This window comes from Morone saxatilis, unplaced genomic scaffold, assembly GCF_004916995.1.
Source record: "Morone saxatilis isolate NCDOM2014 unplaced genomic scaffold, NCSU_SB_2.0 Contig0, whole genome shotgun sequence".
Lineage (NCBI taxonomy): Eukaryota > Metazoa > Chordata > Actinopteri > Moronidae > Morone > Morone saxatilis.
Window position 1 is genome coordinate 16,903,848 of NW_023339650.1, and position 20,351 is coordinate 16,924,198.

General features: G+C 42.5%; 1 protein-coding gene across 5 annotated transcripts in view; it reads left to right on the forward strand.

Moving 5' to 3' along the window:
* LOC118324456 (rho GTPase-activating protein 21) overlaps positions 1–20,351 on the forward strand; it is a 77,901-nt gene that overhangs the window by 52,010 nt on the left and 5,540 nt on the right. For 3 of the 5 annotated variants that reach the window (XM_035656835.1, XM_035656845.1, XM_035656812.1), the window contains 20 exons: positions 1,757–1,849; positions 2,733–2,811; positions 3,150–3,204; positions 5,777–5,800; positions 7,271–9,248; positions 13,286–13,432; positions 13,514–13,616; positions 13,761–13,797; positions 14,151–14,270; positions 14,603–14,902; positions 16,150–16,214; positions 16,314–16,462; positions 16,590–16,732; positions 16,848–17,006; positions 17,175–17,253; positions 17,664–17,737; positions 17,885–17,974; positions 18,060–18,185; positions 18,286–18,327; positions 18,681–18,786. In XM_035656835.1, the coding sequence (XP_035512728.1) occupies positions 1,757–1,849; positions 2,733–2,811; positions 3,150–3,204; positions 5,777–5,800; positions 7,271–9,248; positions 13,286–13,432; positions 13,514–13,616; positions 13,761–13,797; positions 14,151–14,270; positions 14,603–14,902; positions 16,150–16,214; positions 16,314–16,462; positions 16,590–16,732; positions 16,848–17,006; positions 17,175–17,253; positions 17,664–17,737; positions 17,885–17,974; positions 18,060–18,185; positions 18,286–18,327; positions 18,681–18,786 (3,969 nt within the window). The remainder of the gene's footprint in view (positions 1–1,756; positions 1,850–2,732; positions 2,812–3,149; positions 3,205–5,776; positions 5,801–7,270; positions 9,249–13,285; positions 13,433–13,513; positions 13,617–13,760; positions 13,798–14,150; positions 14,271–14,602; positions 14,903–16,149; positions 16,215–16,313; positions 16,463–16,589; positions 16,733–16,847; positions 17,007–17,174; positions 17,254–17,663; positions 17,738–17,884; positions 17,975–18,059; positions 18,186–18,285; positions 18,328–18,680; positions 18,787–20,351) is intronic. The other 2 variants (XM_035656828.1, XM_035656821.1) reach the window with 2 other exon arrangements.

Sequence of the window (20,351 nt, forward strand, 5' to 3'; positions counted from 1 at the left end):
AAAGAGCTGAACCAACTGGAGTAAACTGATGATTAAATAAACTCTAACCCCCCCCCCCCTCCTCACCTTTGAAGTTACTCCACAGCAACACTTTAAAACCCACATCTGCTCCAGTCCAGCTGCTCAGGACTCTTCAGAGCACTGATTGCACCGGGGCACCCCGTGTCATAAATGCATGTATCTGCTGCTGTGTACATGTGAAGCAGGCCGCTCATAAAAAGAGCTTGCATACTCTCTTTCCTGGGGGCTGTGATGTTGCACTTCCTCAAAGCCTGTGGGCTCGAAGAGGCAGCTGAGGCCAGCTGAGATTGAGGCTTATGGTTCAGGGAAAGACGATTTTTGCTGTCTTAATCAGACATAGTCCCCCCGCCTCCTTTTTATTGCATACACATGCACAGAATTACTGTTTTTAAAACCATATGTGTGCAGTTATCAGTGATTTTTATATAGTTTTAATTGTCTGGATTTCCCCCACTAGTTCGCCCCATGCACATCACACGACATGGCGTGCTGTCTCTTCCTCTGTCATATGAAACCCCTCGTGGCTTGTTCGCATGCAGCCTTGTCAGCATACTCTGACCTCCCCTCACTGTCCTCTTCAATGGACGGATGGATCAACGGACAGCAGATATGAAAAGTTCTTAGGATGTAATTAGTTTCCCTGTGTCTTGTTTCGTAAATCATTTGAGCTTATTTATCTCAAACTACCAATGCCACGGAGGAAGATTGTGAATCTTGATTTAGAAATCTGGCAATAATACTATTAAGGTCTTTCGAAAAAAAGCTGTTATTTGTTTTAATAAATGTAAGAAATAGAAGAAAAGACTGCAGCATTGAGCTGAAACAAGTAGTGGAATGACAGAAAATTAAAAGGAACTACTTTTATTATTGATGAACCCTTCACACTTAATCATTTTCTTGTCTGACTGTCAGACAAAACAAGAGTTTTGAGATTATCTTGGGCTATCTGAACTGCATTCATTTGGGGTTTTTGTCAAAGAGCAAATATTAAAAATTGCCAGAATAATTGATAATGAAAGTCACTGTGAGCTAACTGAGTTTGGTGATGGGTAAACTCGGGAGCATTGTAAGAATCCAAAGTGAGAAAAGGGTTAAGTATTGAATATTGAATAAAGACACACTTATGGGCGTCACATTTCTGCCTCAAGTTGCTTTTTTATCAGCCTCTAATGGGTATTTTTGTTATTAATTAATCCGCTGACTATTTTCTCAATTAATCAGTTCATCTTTTGGTCTGAAATTATGACTAATGTCCCAAGATAATGTCTTTGAATATCTTGTTTTCTTTGACCTAAAGATAAAATATTTTCGATTTAGTGTCATTACACAAAGAAAAGCAGTAAATCCTCACAACTAAGTAGCTGAAACAAAGTTAATGTTTGACTTTTTTGCAATTCATTGTCAAAATAGTCTTTCAGTCGAGCATTGAATAATAATCGAATAATCATTCAAGCTAAACAACTAAGCTGTTTTCTTTAGATAAAATAAAAAAGTCACCTATTTATTTCACTTCTTTGCATTTGCATTGTTTGAGTGAGTGAGAAACATCAGTGTCCTCCAACAATAAAGTCCAAAACCCCGTAAAACAGCAGAAAACATGGTCACCGATGCCACAGTGTCGCTGCAGTTGTATTTCCAGTTCCAGTGCAATGTGGCCTAGTTCTGATTCTGCTGCTGCTCTTCCTCGCTGTGTGACCAATCGCCTCGGTGCATGTGCTCTCTCTCTCGTTGCCAGGGAGACAGCGGAACCGTCTGGAGCCAATGGACACCATTTTCGTCAAGCAAGTGAAGGAGGGAGGCCCCGCCCACGGAGCTGGACTCTGTACAGGTACACACACAAGCACACACACGAAGCGCATACACACAGTCTCTAAGGAGATTATTGCACTCCTTCTGATAACCGGCAGATCTTATGATTAACTCTGCCTGTCTCACATCTGACCTCAAAGCGCCGTTTGATGCCAAGATTTCTTCACGTCTGTACTGTAGGTAATTCCACTTCCTTGTAACCTGCCAGGCAAAACAGATACGAGTTACAAAATAACAGATGGCTCCTTTGTGGGAGGTTGAACAAAGTGTAATATGCACACTGTTATTCCAACCTTTCCTTGGTTCTTTCTCCCACTTTCTTTTTTCTGTTATTAATCCGTGAATCATTTCTAATTTTAAGCCGCAAGGATAAAAATACTTTAACAAACTCCCTTCTGGTGAAAAGTGAATCAGCTCCTTCCAGTTTCCCTGAAATTAAGGTGACAGCTGAAGCTCTGCTCTCTGTGCTGTCAGCATTATTGCCAGGTTAGCACTCTGTATTACAGGAAATGTTAAGTGGCCTGGACAAGCCCTCTAAACTGTCTGCTTTTATCTGTTCTCTCTCCACTCCTGGGACAGAGGAGTGTAGTGTTTTCCCACAATTATCTAGTTTCTCTCCTAAACTCTCTTCCTGTAAGATGGCCATCTTCAGAAAACTTGAATGGAGATGGATCCTCACATGGGGTCCTTCAAATAAACAAGTATTGGTATTCTCCTTTTGATCTAAACTGATGTGTGTTTGTGCTGGAAGGAGCTACTCCACAGTGGTTTCCCTTTGTCAATAACCGTATTGACTGGATTCATTTTTCTGAGTGCAGACGGACAGAAGTACAGAGTTTATTTGACATGTTGCTGTCAGCAGTAAACAGCAGGTTTGTAATTTTTTGTCTAATTCTATCCAGGGGACCGGATAGTGAAGGTGAATGGAGAGAGCATCATTGGAAAGACCTACTCGCAAGTCATAGCCTTGATCCAGAACAGGTAAGATTACCATCACTTCATTTTATGGCTCATTGTAAGAGAAATATTGAGAGTGAAAGAGCCTGACTGACTCAGATCCTCATTCCAGTTTCTGTCCAAGCCCTTCACTGCCAGCACACACAGAGACTGAAAAAGAGCCATTGTGAAACTTTTTAGGAAAAATAGTTTTTCTTTATTGCTGACAAGCAAATGTGTAACACTCATTCACGCTTCATTGAACTGCAGCTCTTAATGCCATGGCTTTCCACAGTGTAAGTCCTGTGTTATAAGTCTCTCTCTCGCTTTCTCTCACATTCACTCTCATTCTCTCTCGTCTCCCGCACCCTCGCTTCCCTCAGCGATGCCTCACTGGAACTCTGTGTGATGCCAAAGGATGAAGACATTTTGCAGCTGGTAAGCCTTCATTCATCAGTAAATATTGCGAGAGCGCTCAAAATGCTCTTTTCTGTCCATGCAGTAGCAAACCAAGCTTAGGTTTTGTGATTATTTGCTATTTTAATACTACAACAGCGCCCTTTTTAAAATGTAACTTATTTATCACAGTTATTTTAACTGGAATTATCATATCTCGGCTTGTATCTTGTTTGTTTAACATGCACATGAACATAAATTTAAAAGTGACAGTTTGTGGTTTTAGGGAGAGTAACATAGTGTAAAATTCTCAGTGAAAATCAATTCATCCATCCAGTAGCTTTGTGCTCTGTCTTTGACTGTAGCGCAGGTTCTCAGATATGGTCAGTGAGCACAGGTTTCTGTCTGTGTGCTGGAACAGTGTTTTCAAACCTGGCAACATCACTGTGATGATAAGATTGAGTCAAGCTGCACCCTGCTGTTCACCAAGAAATAGTTCCAGCATGTAACGCCCCCTAAAACCACTAATTGTCACTTTTACATTTCTTATTTGTCGGCAGGTTAAACAAACAATATACAGCAATTTAATTGGTCGGCTTTTATGTTGTAGGTGTGTCTTTGGACACCAGGTTAGCTGTTTTCTCCAGGCTTTATACTAAGATAAGCTCAGCTAAGAACATCCTGACACCAACTGCCTACTTATCGCACAGACTTGAGATTGATATTTATATTCTCATCTGACGTTTATAAAGTACAGGGGAAAAAGTATTTTTCCCAAAATGTGAAACTATTCCTTCAAGAACAGCCAAGAAAACTCCTTAAAAAACGATAGAGAGTGTTGAAAATCTCTCCATACTCATACTCTGCTCTCCATGGGTAAAAGGTAGATTGAGCCATATACATTTCCTTGAACTCACTGGGTGATTAATATAATAATTACATTGTAATCGTTAATAATTTAAACATAGTCACAGTGTTACCTGAGTCTGGACGAGGAGGGGCACTGATGCAAATCTATGGGTGGGCCAGTTTGCAAAAATGTGAACGTCAGAGAGAAAAGCTAATAACAGAGCTAGACTCCATGCCATGGCTCCACATCCCCTCTACCCATACCGGGATGAACTCAGTGATGCAAGCAGTCAGGGTCCAGAGCCCTGCAGACGATAAAACAGCGCCAGGCTAGGTCAAACCAGTCACCACACGTTATTCACCACTGTTTGGGGAGATTCGCTCTTGGAGCAAAGAACTGAGTCAGATCCCACTGTGTTGCTAAATTCCACACATAGCTTGTTAGCTTGGCTGCAGCTCACCAAAAGCCACAGAAACTTGCTTTTGGCATTTTGGAATGAATCTGAGCACTCACAAGGCTCAGGAATCCGAATGAAGCAATTAGTTGTTTTTCCCGATTGAGGAAAACATGAGGCAAAATTAAATATAATCTTGTTTTGTTACTTTACAGATCTTTACAATCTGCCTGCTATTAGAGTGATCTGTGGGTTTATCAAAGTAAAATTAAAGATAGTAGAATACAAGTTGTGAATTTACTGCTAAATGTTTCTGTTTGTGTATAATTTAGTTCTCTTTTTTCTCAGTATTTAATCCATTACATTGCTTGACATTGGGAGAATCACAAATACATATTTAATCCTCATCAATACAGATCCTGAATGCTGCTCAATGTGACCTTTTTATTCTGTTCATGCAATAAGAAAGAACGTTTTTGGACACTATATACTATCCATACTCAGGTGTCTACAATATGACATTATTACAATATTTAATATAATATTTCCAAATTAGAAAAAATCATAAATATCGTTTTGATAATTGAATTGTTTGAATGGGGGAGGCACACTATAGATGTATCTATGTCTGTTTTTAGACGTGTTTTTCTGTTTTGTGTTTTGGGAGACATTGAACTCACTCACTACCAGAGGGAGTGCAGCTGCAGTCAGCTGACTCCTCTCAGCTCAGTGTTTACAGGAGCGAGTCAGGGAGGAAACTAGTGCAGATCAGGCAGGCGTGCTGTTATGCTCACCCAGAAGTGAACATATGATAGAGCAGCGTCTAACATATGAGCGAGAGGCTGTCCGAGAGGAGGAAAGGGGCTAGTGGAGAGAGTGTGTGTAGTGCCACTGAAATGCTTGAGAAACCAGAGAGGGGGAGGGGAGGTACCACAGTGAGCAGGTGAGAGTGACAGAGAAAAAGGAAAGGAAAGGAAAGGAACGGAAAGAAATCCAGCAGAATATGTTTGCCAATGTATTTTGACAGCAGCTGTGTTATGGGTAGAGGAAGAAGTGGGGTAAGAGGAGGAAATAATGGGGATGAACTGCAACTCAGAAGACATTCAGATCTGAGAAGGAAACCAACACTGCTGAAGTTCACCTCTATTCTTCTTCTTTCTCCTTCTTCCTACTTGACTCTCCGACTGTGATGCCTCTTCACAGCGTCCCCACAGCGGAATGTATTTTTAGCCTGTGCTGAAGTCAGACTAGTTGCCTGTGTCAAGTCCATCGGTTGCGTTGTACCTCTCATTTCTCTATGTTCACCTGTTTACTTCTCTTTATTCCCTTTTTATCTCTCTGCTTGCCCTTCTCTAACCTGTGGACTGCAGTTTTCCAGGGATATCACTGCTCTGGTAAGGAGGGAAACTATACTAACTTATGACTTTCTTTTAAGCTCTCTTTCTCTCCTGATGATTCACAGCTCTTATTACACCTTTACAGCTTGTATTTGCACATACAGAATCTGGCAAACACCTAAAACCCCAAATATACTTCCCCCCCCCTTCGCAGTATGTGTATCGTGGTTTAGTAGGGTTTTTTAATTATTTTTTTCCTGAATAGCATGTTGAAAGACGGATGTGTGTGCTGAAAAAACAAATATTTCATGAGTCAGCAAACATTTCCCCATTCTTTCCGTATTCAGGAAATAGTTATTATTTAACTGTATGACATATGCAAATCCAGAGGGAGTCACCAGCAGCAGACTGACTGCGGCTGCTGTTAGTTCAATTGTAACCCGACACCTTAGGTAGAGTGCTAACGATTAAAGTCCAACATCACCACTCTCTCCCGTTCATTTTCTCAAGAGCTTGTGCGCTGAAGGGATGAGGAAATATAGCGTGTCCGATATTCAACCGGGAGCTTTTTTTCTGAATCCGTCTGTGGTGATCATTCACCGTAGAATATGCAGGGTTATAACTAGCTACATTTGAGTGTTTTTCTTCAAGTTTTAATCAAGGGAAGTAGCTCAGCTTTTACAGTGACATTAGAGTTGTGGAGTCATGCTGACAGAAGTAGCGTTAGCTGCCAACGGCAGACAGAGGCGTCCCCCGTTCACCCTCTCCTCATGCCTCAGGGCACACTCTCCAGTACCAAAGGTGGGTAAGCCCCTGCCAGCTTAATCCTTATTCTGGACTTTCCAGCCTTCTTTCTCTACGCATTTGCCTTCCTGACTTGCCTTGTTTCCCACTCGACCACATCTTTTTCTTCTTAGGGCAGTTAAGTTGTATCATGGCATGCTGTAACATTTGTTTGCCGTCTCCTAGGAAAAGATTGAGAAACAGAGTTAACAGAGTGACAGCTGTGTTTGAATTGGAGAAATAGTACTGGAGCGCTGTGTCTACTTTTAACATGCTGTTGTTTTATTGTTGTAGACAGGCTAAATCCAGTTGTCTATCTGTCACTTACAGTTCTCTGACGGAATCCAGTAACAGTGTTTGTCTTGCTGATATTAGCTCACACAAAGACTCTTGTCAATAAATGGCACTAGTGGGTTACTATTTTTTCACTACTTTCAAAATGCGAGTTATCACATTGCTGTGGCGCTGTTAAGGTATTTTAGAAATAAAGGATTGATGCTGTAGGTGTAATGGCAGAGGATGAAGTCATAGTTGTGGCAGTAAATCTGTCATCTAGCGATATAAGAGATCGCCCCAAAGTTCATCTGTAGTTCAAGCACTCCCTGATTCGTATTTCTTTAAGGAAAGTCTAATGTATCCTGTCCCTGGTTGGGTGTGATGTTCTCCCGGGGTTTAATGTGATCTATTTTAGCGCTTCAACCTCTCAGCAGCTAAAGTGACATAATGTCCTATAATCTCTTGCAGGCGTATTCCCAGGATGCATACCTCAAAGGAAATGAGGCGTACAGCGGAAATGCCCAGAACATCCCTGAGCCCCCTCCTATCTGCTACCCACGGATAGAAGTTAAGACTGCGGGCATGACTCAGACACCAGAGCCCACTACAGTCAGTGACACCCCCGGAGGGCCGGCTCAGGGACCAGGACGACGTGGAGGGCCCATAGAAAAGAGTTACCGGGTGGAAATCCCTGTTCCGCCATCTCCTCCTTCACAACAGACGTCAAAGTCTCAGACGGTGGTGTGCGTCTGTAATGAGAATGTGAGGACAGTGGCCATGCCTCTTGATCCAGTGGACAGGGGCTCCCGGGTGGCTCGGGCTGGACCCAGCCACAGGACAGAGGAAAACCGGTACGGTTCTTCAGCAGATTCCGGCTCAGCTAGACCCAGACCCCTTATTCCCTCAGTACCCGGGGGTGCACAGTTGCAGTACCCCTCTTCCCGTTCCACAGAAACCCCAGTCTACTCCCCCTCCTCAAGTTCTAGACCTGGCCCGATCTATACTGACACATTATCTCCACCCGTACGGGTCCCTATTACCCCTGCCTCTCCAGACACGTTCTCCACTGCCATCTCACCCAGCTCCAACCACTACTCACCCTCCCCCACAGCCCCATCCACCTCTCCACACCAAAACATTGACTGGAAAAACTACACCACCTATAAGGACTATATTGACGCCAAGAGGCTGCACACGTATGGCTGCCGCACCATCCAGGAGCGCTTGGACAGCTTGCGTGCGGCAGCCAGTTCCAGCTCTGCTTACACCCAGCAACGTACACCGCCTCCTTCTAGCACCAGTCAAAGAGGGGCAGTTAGTTCCCAGATCAGACGGAGAAGCACCTCCAATGACCGCGGGGTGGATGCAGGTAGCCAGGGTACTGCTGTGACTCCATTACGTAGCGCCTCCCAAGAGAGGCTTGGAGGTGGAACAGAGAGGACAATACCAATCAGGAATTGGCCTCGGAGTGCTTCAGAGGATGCCCTGCCTTTTTCCACCCCCACGGGAGTCACCAAACCTAGGGCAAGGTCTTGTGACTACCTGGGACAGCAGCCTGGAGAGCCAGGTGGGGTTGTCTTCGGAGATAGGACAGGTTTGGAGGACAGGCTGCTGCTGTGCCGGGGAGAGGAAGCCAGAGCTAGCAGGCAGGTAGGAGGCTTGCGAGCTTTACCTCATCTGAACAGGAGTCTCACTGGGCAGGAGGAAGAAGGTCGAGGAAGTGGATTATCTAACTCGCCTTTGGCTGCTCCTGTGTTTACTAAAGGTACGACGGATTCTGTACTAACATCAAGGACAGACAGTGTCATTATGAGACCATCACGGCTGCCTGTCAAAAACTCCATCTTGGACCCTTCACCTGCCTTATCCTCGACTAAAACCACAGACCCTCTTAAAGACCAAAGAGCTAACATCATGGGCAACCACCTGGGCTACCCTTCCCCTCTGCACCTGCAGCTCAGAGGCAGGGCTGACAGTCTGAAAATGGAAAACAGGTCAGAGACTGGATTGGCAGCCAGGTCTTCCTCTTGCTCTGGTCCCTCCTCTAAACTACCCATGCAGAGACAACTACAAACTGCAGTTGTTGCCTCTTCCTCTGGTTCCTCCACCACTAATGGAGCTGTGACCCAAAAGCCAAAAGCCAACGCTCCTGTACGGACTAATGGCGTCGAAGGACCGGATGCAACAGTCGTTGTCTTAAGAAGGGACAAAAACTCTGGACCTCCTCACATTCGACCTCCGTCCTATGTACTAGCGGTTAATGACAACAAGAGAGGAGGGACTCATAAGTCACCGCCCTTGGTGAAGGCAGGCTCTGCTGATGGAGCTATGTGCTGGATGTCTAATGACAGCTTTAGAGAGATGCATCTAAGAAAGCTTGGAGACACGCGACGAAAGTCTGGCTCCAACGACTTGGATGACTCCCTGGATTCAATCCCCTTCATAGGTAAGACTGCACTCTCTCGTCACTCGTCTCCTTACCTCCTTCCTTTTGAACTCCTTCCTGTTGCCATAGCAACAGCAGTGACAGCGTAGTCCTGTGGAAAAATGACACAGCATGTGTTTATGCGAGTGAAAAAGTATGTTTATGCATGAAGGAATGGCAAACTCTTGAGCCAATTTGAAATTGGAGATTGGAGATGGAGATTTTAGCTGATAGCGTAATACATGACTGTTCTGACATATCCAGTTAGTGCTGTGCTTTGAACCTTGATCATTTCTGAATACTAACCAAAAATGTGTCAAGTATCAAAGTACAGGTTGGTAACAACAGATCTTAATCTTGTTTATGTATTTGTCTGATATTTCCTTGTCAAAATTAGGAAATGCTGTTGATTCAGGAAATGCTGTTGAAAGGCGCCTTGATTGAAACTAAAATAATACCCAGCCTTATATACATTAGACGTACATGACATTAGGGCATAATTTAATAGGGTATATTGTATTTCCATTGTGAAATTCTACCTGGGGTTTAACATGCTCTAATACCTCTAACAAGAGCGAGTAACTCAGCTGCAGTTGCAAAGAGGACGGTTTGTGTATATTTAGCATATTGGAGGCAGTTACGGCAGCTATGTAGTGAGCTATTTTCTGCATGAAAGGTAGAACTGGTGGGCTTTTCATGCAGGGACTGTTCACTGTGTAGTGGATACTTTAAGGTGGCGCCTCTAGTATTTCTGTCCAATATTAGCTGTGTGGATACAGTGATTGCTCTTCTCTCCATGGAAACCAAGTTACAAAAAAAAAAACAACAACCCGAAGCTCACTTCTTCTTCTTCAGGAGTTGCATTCAATCACAAAAACACAGCAGAATCAAGTGTAAGCCTGTCCATTGATGCCCTACTTATCATACTACAAGGAAATCTATTGTGTCCAAATATCCCAATATGGTGCAGATCATCAGATGTAATGGTTATCTTTTACAGGAAATACCCTGGGAATTTTGTTGCTTGTTAGAAAAGAGTTGGATTGATAAAAAAAACAACAACAAGCCTTGGTAATTCAGTGTGTTGCCAGTGAAACCACTTGTCCCAGGTCATGAAGGCATTGTCATTCATGGCATACTGTACATTACTCACGTTACAGTAGAAGATGTATAGGTAAGAAAATAGATTCCTTGTGGCATTTTGAACTTAGGATGACATTAAGTCAGGTGTGTGATTACGAGACAGCGTGACACTACTGCAGGCAATCACGGCGTGTTCAAACCACCCGTTGGCATCAGAGTAGGGCAGCACAGACACATACAATCACTAGGTACACATACACACTCACTCAGACCCCTCCACCCACTCCCTGAAATGTCTCATATTTCCCCCAGTGTTGTACAGAGAAACCTAAGAACATCGTCCTAATGGACTGTGACATAACAGAGAAATAAGAGCATTCCTCCAGCAATCTGCTTCAATTAGATTTCATAGTACAGTTCCAAACAATAAGTGGAACAACTGCTGTACATTAGGTGTCTGCCAAACATTTTGTACTGGGAACAGAGCACATTTGGTACTGCTAAAATACATGCAAAATGTCACGTCCCCTCTTGTGTATGATGAGAAATTATTGCGTCTTGGTTCAGTAATATTCCTTCACATTTGTATCTGACAAGCTTGAACTTGACCTTGCATCCTCATTTGTGTTGTCATTGGTGACTCATCTCCAGCCAATTAGAGCAGCTCTTCGTGCCCCAGAACCTGCAGGGGTTAATTATATCCTCTCCAAGCACCATTTCCCACTGTATACACAAACACACCTCAGCTCTCGCTACTTAGTTCTCTACATTTAGATCTAGATTAGATTGAGATTTTCGCACTTACCAGTGTTCTCTGTTTAACCTCAGTGATCACTCTTATGTCTGTATGCTAGATATGAAGCTACAGGCAGGAGATGGTAAGCTTAGTTTAGCATAATAACAGGAAACAAGGGGAAACAGCTAGCCTGGCTCTGTCCAAAGGTAAATTAAAATTGTGTAGTTATAGTCTAGCTCATAGTTTGGATGTTGCTACTTCCCTGTGTTTCCAGCCTACCATCTCCTGACTGTAGCTTCATATTTAACTGAAAAAGATAGTCAGTGATCTTTTTCATCTAACTTGCAGCAAAAAAAGCATATGAGCATATTTCTGAAAGTACTATTTGTTTGAATATTTACGGATCTGCATCTTCTGTTTAAAGCCGAGTCATGTCTACAATGTCTACAACTGACATCCCCTGAAAAATAAATTGTAATTGTACGTGTCAGACATCACTGAGTGCCGGCGTCTTCCCAGAAACAGGATTGGAGGTATATAAACAAGTGATTAAATGAAATGGGCATCTGCCAGGCTTGGCATAAATGAGGTTTGCAGTGTCATGGGAGATGCGTTTGAGGTTTGAGGAGAGAGAGATTTCTCAGCAGTGATCTGTACATAACTAACAAGCAGATCAGATGTTTCTTATTAAGTTGTGCTATTGAAAGTTAAAGATTTGCCTCAGTGCATTGGCACTTGAAGGAATTTAATCATTTAGATCTTCTTTTGCTGTTTTTGACTTGAAATGGCATTTTTCTGTAATGAAGGCACTGTGGTTTTCTTAAAGTTCAATAACAGTGACAGTTGCATATCTTGCGATGGATTTATAGCTATTATAATTTTAAACCATATTTCATTGTTTAACAATTTTGCCTCTGCTCTACTTTAGAGCTACAAAGAGTTGTTCAAACAGTTTCACGAATTTGGTTTCACCTGCCTTCCAACATTACCACAGCGGCTGATATGATTCATTTCTGGAGCTGTTTGTTCATCATATGCGTCTCCTCATTTGTTTTTAGGGCTTGCCATTTTGCTGATATCAGATGTTATGACACAGTCTTGTCTCTGATGATGTAATGTTAGCTGACTACTACGCGTATGTGCATTTAAAAGGCAAGGTGTGTAGCAGCTTATCTGAACAGAAACACCTACCTACTGGCTGACTGCGTCTCTGTCTGCATCGCTTGGCTGTGTCCTTATCACAGCTTTTCATTGCTGTCTGCTGAAACGTTTTACAAGTTGAGATAGCAGAGATAAATTAGACATTATTTTTGCATGATTTCATTTACAATGTGATATTTCCTGGTGCAGAATACAGCCAAGCTTGTGGCCAAAGTTGTATTGGAGTCTAGCTGGAATTGAATTGTGTTCCTGTTTTTTTGCCTGTCATTATTATATGGCACATTAGTAGCATTAATAACAGCGGCACATTTACCACTTAAAATTCTTAGTAATCTTTGAAACAATGTGTTCTTGATTTCAGACAGAGGTAGACAAAAGCAGGCTTATCATTTCCAGCCGGTGACTCTTGATTTTGCTGGCTCAACTACACTGTTAGATTGTATCAGCTCTCGCCATTAGCTAGCTAGCTAATTAAGCTGACTAGCTCTCTGAGTTGGCTGGAAACCCTGTCTTCGGCTGGTTTTTAATGTGCTCAGCTGACGTGCTTTAACATGATAATCTTGTCAAAGAGGAGTATAAATATGTAGTTAATGGCTACATACATGCCAGAGCAGGGGTGCCCAAACTGTTTCCATTGGAGGGCCAAAATCGAGAATGTGGTTGGGCCACGGGCCAAAAGCAAACACCTATTGTATTGCGTTGTTAAAGTGGAATGGTACTAGGTATGGGGCACAGAGTTTTATAGCTGATATATTTTGAACCAAATTTATTTACATTTGTAATCATGATCCCAAGTTCCATTAATTGACTGACTTTCGTGCTCCAAGTGCCACTATTAAATCCATTCTTTACACTTCGGTACTTGTGTTTTTATGTTTTGAAAAGGTTATAAAAGAGACACCGCCCTTCAAACTCATTAACTGTTGTGTAACATTACCACTTTTACTAGCCCCATGCACGCCTCTTCAGCATGTGGAGTTATGGTTGCTATGATTGGACAACCGGGGTTTAGCTAATGGTCAGTTGTTCTCAGTGTTTTCTTGCCCTGGTAATTAAATCCCTCTGCTTCTGTCCTCAGATGAACCATCTAGTCCCAGTACGGACCAGGACAGCACACACATTCCCGCCTCTGCTGTGATATCTGGAGCGCCCACCATCACCACCATCCCACCCAGTCCCCCTTCTCCGTCCCCTCTCATTCGACGCCAGCTGTCACATGACCAAGGTATTTTCATATTAAAGCAGCATTAATGACCATTACTGCTTAAGGACAATTACAAATAATTATTTGACCCTTTCTTAATAGATTCTCTCCGTCTCACAATTATTGAGTCAGATTCTGGTACTAAAACAGAGCGATCCAAGTCCTATGATGAAGGTCTGGATAACTACCGGGAAGAAAGCAGAGGGTAAGTTATATGCAACAGTGTCATCACAATTCATCTCTTTTTCAGGTGATGGATATCTTATCATAGAACTATACTTGAATATCTCTTATCTCAGAATACTTTCAGCACTCTCCGCTTCATAATATTTCTTTCTCCTCTATTTAGGAGGTCCTTGATCCCTGGTCTGAAAGGTCTTAGGAAGGTGAGTCCAATCCATATTTTTATCAGACATGAGTTTGTTCATTGCCAGCTGTGCTCACCTGCCACATGCCTGGTTTTTCTGTATTTCCTGCTTAAAGATTTAGCTCATTAGTTCATACCCAGAAGATAAAACCTCTCCCAGTGAAATGTGAATATATTATGGAAAATAGGGACGGCTGTTAAAGCAACGTCAGACCTTTCTGGTAACTAATTGATTCAAATGTTGAGTCAATTTCGATATATTTACTGTTTCTCTGTATTTACTTTAAATATCCTTGAAATGTGTCACTGCTCTAGTTATCAGTCTTACAAGTATTTTCTTGGCTTAATGTTATATTTTTCTATCCATCACAGGCTGTGGACAGGTCGTCAGAAGATTCAGGGTCCAGGAGGGATTCTTCATCTGACATCTTCTGTGACGCCACCAAGGAGGGTTTGCTGCATTTTAAGCAGCTTAACACAGACAAGGGCAAGGTGTGTACTGACTCTACATATGTGGCCATCACATCGTGTAACGGACACAGAAAGCTGAGTGCAGTCCTTACATGACCTACTGTAAACCTGGTTTATAAACAGCCCTTGTTTCCAGAGTATATCTTTGTCTGACTTTGTTATGCTGAGCAGTTCCAACTTATAGGTGCCTTTGACCTCCCATATGAGGTCTCATATTGCCTCCCATATTACCCTCAAGGCAGTGATTATATGTTATGAGGCCAACAACAGGAACACTTACAGAAAGATTACAGTTTAATTCCCTCCATTTTGCTTTGTAAAACTCGTCTCTTTCTCGTGACCTATTTCTGCAGCGTGTCGGAGGGGGTATGCGCCCGTGGAAACAGATGTACGCCGTGTTGAGAGGACACTACCTCTGCCTGTATAAAGACAAAAAGGAGGGGCACGCTCATGCCAACTGCCAAGCAGTGGACGAACCCCTGCCTATCAGCATCAAGGCGTGTCTGATTGACATCTCGTACAGCGACACAAAGCGTAAGAACGTGCTGCGGCTGACCACGTCGGACTGTGAGTACCTGTTCCAGGCAGAGGATCGAGAGGACATGCTGGCCTGGATCAGAGTCATACAGGAGAACAGCAACCTGGATGAGGAGGTGAGAATCATTCATAAAGACAGTGGGCCTTATGCAAGCACTGCTTGTTCAAACTGAATAATTCCTAAGTGGCACCTACAATCGATTGTTATATCATGTCATCAGGTCATCAACTTACTGCTGCATGCAGTTTAGTACTCACTAGGACAGCTGCCTCAGGGTCTTAATGCAGGTCGCAGTCCAGATTAACATCCTCTGTTATAACACCTGTCAGTGTGACGTCACCTACTGTATATTGTCCTATATGGCTGTCTGGACTCCTCCCATTTAAGTCATGGCCCAGTTAGATTTTTTAAGACTTTTTTTCATGCTTTCTATTTTTACTAGTTCTGATTATTTTGGGTCTCCTAATACCGTTAGTGACCTGAAGCTACACAATGACACTTGTCCACAATCTGAGCGGAACAGGTAGCATTTCAATAGCAATTGTTAATTATGCAAATAATAGTTGATCAATGAGCTTCTAAATGTGAATATTTGCTGGTTTTCTTATATGACAGTTAAGTGAATATCTTGGGCTTTGCGAAATTCACCATTTTCTAACATTTTATAGACCTAATGATCCAAGGATTTCTCAGTAAATATAGAAAGTGATTGACAGATTAATCCATACTGAAAGAAACTGTTAATTGTAGCCCTACAAATGATCAAATCTCACGAATGTGCATTTCCTTATGAACAGTTTCATCGGGTAAAAGGAGCAATATACAAAAAGTTTATCCTATTAAGAGAGTTTGGTGAATCCCACCTGGAACATTTAAAGCAAATCTCACAGAAAAGTGAGATTTGAGATTAGCATTTCCCATTGACATTCACAGTTAGATCACAAATGTATTATTATTGAGTTCAAGTCAGTTTTATTTGTATAGCGCCAAATCATAACAGAAGTTCTCAGGACTCTCAGAAGTAGTCAGATTACTTGTAAAATGAAGGATTAATTATTGAGCATATAATGAGAACATATATCGGATATTCTTTGCTATATGCTCACTCCACTGTGTCTTGAAATAGGCGCCCTTCCCCTCCAATTAGAAATTTAAGCCTGTCTTTCCCCTCTTTTAACCACATTGTCCATACTACGGCATTCCAGTGGTCTTACCTGTGTCACCCGATAGCAGAAGGTTAAATAAAGATCCATTATGGCCTCTGGGGGGGGCGACGCGAACTGTTGCACCTGATGCCCTAACCATCAGCTATTGTGTCCTATTGTTTCCCTTACCATCCTTCCTTTTTCTTTCTTTTTTTAGAACGCGGTCTTCACCAGCCATGACCTCATCAGCAGGAAGATTAAGGAGTACAACACCTTGATGAGGTAAAAAGAAGGGGGACGGAGGTCCTCATACTTCACACACAGTGCTGGATAAGTTTGCTTTGGTTGGAGAGCTCATTTTGTGCTTTATGTCTCACACAGCCCAACAGGCAGCAAGACGGAGCCGTCACCCAAACCATCACGCCAGTCGCTGAGCATCAGACATACGCTGCTGGGAGGTAAAGGGGAGACCAAAGCAACAAGTCCACACTCACCCAAACCTGAACAGGAGAGGAAGAACATGCACAAAGGTAGGAAAAACAACTATTCCCCATGTAATATAAGTTTGTTTGTCTTTTGCAAGGAAAAACCAACCAATTGTGTTATATTTCAAACTAGTTACGGTAAATATGTCAAATGTCATATGTAAATATGCAGATGACACCAGCCCTCCCAAGGATAAAGGGACATGGAGGAAGGGCATCCCGGGGCTGATGAGAAAACCTTTCGAGAAGAAGCCATCTCCTGGAGTCACGTTTGGAGTGAGGCTGGACGACTGTCCTCCTGCACAGAACAACAAGGTCCGTCCTGATTTCATTTCTAATAAAACACCAAAAAGAGTAAATAGTGATTACCTTTATATATGTTATATATTTCCAATAAGCTAAACATTTTCTCCTTTTCTCTGTGTTCTAGTTTGTGCCTTTGATTGTGGAGGTGTGTTGTAAGCTGGTGGAAGAGAGAGGGTTGGAGTACACAGGCATCTACAGAGTCCCAGGAAACAACGCTGCAATCTCCAACATGCAGGAGGAGCTCAATAACAAGGGCATGAACGATATCGATATCCAGGATGATGTGAGTCACTTTATTGATCGCTGTTGCTTTAATTAAACTCTCCTTGAAGTCTCACATTGCAGTCAGAGCTACAGCACCTTGATAGCGGATGTGACATATTCTTGTGAGACTGGAAACATCAGGTATCTTGAATAAACATATTTACCCATCTGATCTCATGTTCTACAGAAATGGAGGGACCTCAATGTAATCAGCAGTTTACTCAAGTCTTTCTTCCGTAAACTCCCGGAGCCGTTGTTCACTAATGGTAGGTTGCTTTTTCAAAAGGTATTGCATGCCATCTAGTGGCCAGAAATGAGAACTACAACACAGTGATACGTTAACTGTGTTAAGGGATTTTCTATTTCATTTAACAAAAAATTAAATTACTAGAATGGGGCCTGTTTTTTTACATATTTGAAAACTGAATGTGGTCATTTACAAGACAAAAGCACCAAATGTAAGATTGCCAGTGTGTCAGTGCTGCTGCAGCCCTGATATAACCTTAGAGATGGCAAAACGGCCTTTCATTGGCAGAAATCTCACTGCAGTCAAGTGAGCAGTTATTTGCAAAAGAAAATTAAAGTGAAAGTCATCTCAGATTACATTATACTATTCATAATTTTGTCCACATTTCACATGGTTATATATAAACTAATTTTTCATTGCTACCTGCAGATAAGTACGCAGATTTTATAGAGGCCAATCGAACAGAGGATCCAGTGGAGAGACTCAAAGTGCTCAAGAGGCTGGTGAGTTGCTTTGACAATTCATTTCATCTCTTTTTTGAGTTTTAAAGCATTTGTTGTCTTTTTTACAACCTGTTCACACCATGTATTGGAGGACTGTAACTATATGAAATGCAACCGAAATTACACTATGTCTCTATTTACCTTCAGCTTCACGAGTTGCCCGATCATCATTACGAGACACTCAAGTTCCTCTCAGCTCATCTCAAAACTGTGGCTGAAAACTCAGAGAAGAATAAGGTGTGTAATGTAGAAATGTCTTTATTTAGTTTTGATCTGACAATTGAAAACGTACAATAAAAACTTGATTTCTCTGTTTTGTTAGATGGAACCGAGGAACCTGGCCATCGTGTTTGGTCCCACTCTGGTGCGCACCACCGAGGACAACATGACCCATATGGTGACACACATGCCAGACCAGTACAGGATAGTGGAGACCCTCATTCAAAACGTGAGCATCGTATCTTCAACTGCTTTTAAAAATATAAGACCAAATTTCACATGTAAAACACACAAAACGTGATCATTAAATGCTTTTTTCTTTCCACTAGTATGACTGGTTCTTCACTGAAGAGGGAAACGGAGATCCAGTGGTGGGTACAGGCAGCACTGCCATTCAATTATTTTCTTTCAGCTCTGTCCTCTCTAATTCATTTCATTCAAAAGACTTTATCAATCCCAAAGAAGGGCAATTTTGGGGAAGTGAGTTACATACATACATCACATTCAAACACATAAAAACAACCCAAAAATACCTTCCAACAAACTTTCTTCTGTTGGTTTTACATACACCAAAACGTGATTTAATGCAATACATTGGAGGAATAGTACGATTTCTTTTTTTAAAGGTGTCAGAAAAAATAACAATATTTTAGCTTTTAGGACTGCAGATTCCTCTGTGATGTCCTCTCGAATCAGGTCCTAACTTTACATTTGCTCCTCTCAGACTATGTCCCATGAAGAAAGTGCGGTGGAGTCTCAGCCCGTCCCCAACATCGACCACCTGCTCACCAACATCGGCCGCACGGGCACATCGCAGGGTGAAGTATCAGGTAACACTTTGGCAGAGCAACTCTTTGGTGGGTTAACCTTTCTCTACCCTTTCTCTGCTGTGGTCAAAGAGGGACCGGTGTGTAAACTAGTAACAAAATGTTGATGATAACGCTGCTTCTTCCCGTAGGCCAAGCTTCCCCTTTGCTTCTTTGGCTGTTGCCACTAGATAGAAATGTCTATGGCTAACCTTGAGTCCAAATGCCTGTGTGGGTTTCAGTGGGCAATTTATGTGCATCCCTGAAAGATGATGGGATGCAATAAATTGTTACGCGTCTTCATTTGCTTTAAGAGATTTACCCCCCCTCCACGGTATTTGTCAGTCTTGATAGATTTAGTTGTCCCTTTCCTTTTTTAATCCCTCTGCCCGTTAATACCTCGTTTTGATCAAACTCCCCCTCCCTTATCCTGCCTACTGTTGCACTAATACGGCATGTTCTTTCCCAAGTCAGAAATAGATGTTTTTACAGTGAAAGGCGACCTCTGATTCCTCTGTCTCTAGTGAGGCTCTGTCGGGTGTCCTAAAGGCTTTCCCAGCATTCACACATACTGATCTTGACACAGGCCAAGTGGGAGGAGTCTATCACACCATGATGACACTGATGGACTCTATAATGTCCGTGATGGACAGCTGGAACTGTAGGAAGAAGGAGGATTGTTGCCCCCAGTGTAGCTGCCTAGTCTGCAGGAACCCGCAGTTCTTTTAAGAGCAAGAAAAAGCCAAAGAGAAACAATAAACAAAGAAACCGTGAGGAAAAGGGGAAGCGAAGCGGCTACACGGTACTGTGCAGTGTCCGGTGTTGTAGGTTTTCTATCAGAGTATACCTAACACAGGCCGGTGCTACTGTCTGAAAGGCTCTCCGCTGTCTCTCCTCACTGTCCCGCAAGCTTGCCAACAGGAGAGATAGCATGGTATGGTTTCTACGTCAACAGTCAGTGTGCACTTGCATATCGTGCCATCATGTGTATTGTAAAGGGGTGTATAGGGGGGCTTGGCTATGTCACACAAACAAACAAGAACAAATTTTAGCAAGAACCGAAGGATGATGTAATGATAGGTAGATGTGATTACAGAGCAGGTGAGGACTGATTATAGGTTTTCCTTGCTGACACTCTCTTTCTCATGTAGTGTCCTCTCTCTTTCATATAGCTAGCCCCTCTGTGACCCCCCTGTCACTTCTCTTTTATTTTTTGGTTTCTTCCATAGCCGTCTCTGTCATCACCGTGTCACTGTTGTCATTGGCAGCTCACGTCACCTCACGTTGCTTCGTCAGTTTGGCTAAAAACCATCATCGAAATCAGGATGATTGTGAATCTGTGAGGTATCAAACCTCTGTATTTTTTCAGTATTCACCAACATGTGTCTGTAGCACGAGTACTGAAAGTCTAGACAGATACATCATCTTGTTTACTTCGTCTTTGATCAGAGTTTCTGACCTACATCAAAATGTTCTCTGTTTAAACTAGTGGTTCCCACTCATGTGGTTCCAAGATGAATTGAAGAGGTTGTGAGATAAAAACCAGCAGAGGAAACAAGGAAAAAGTAACTTCAATATACTTGAAGTTC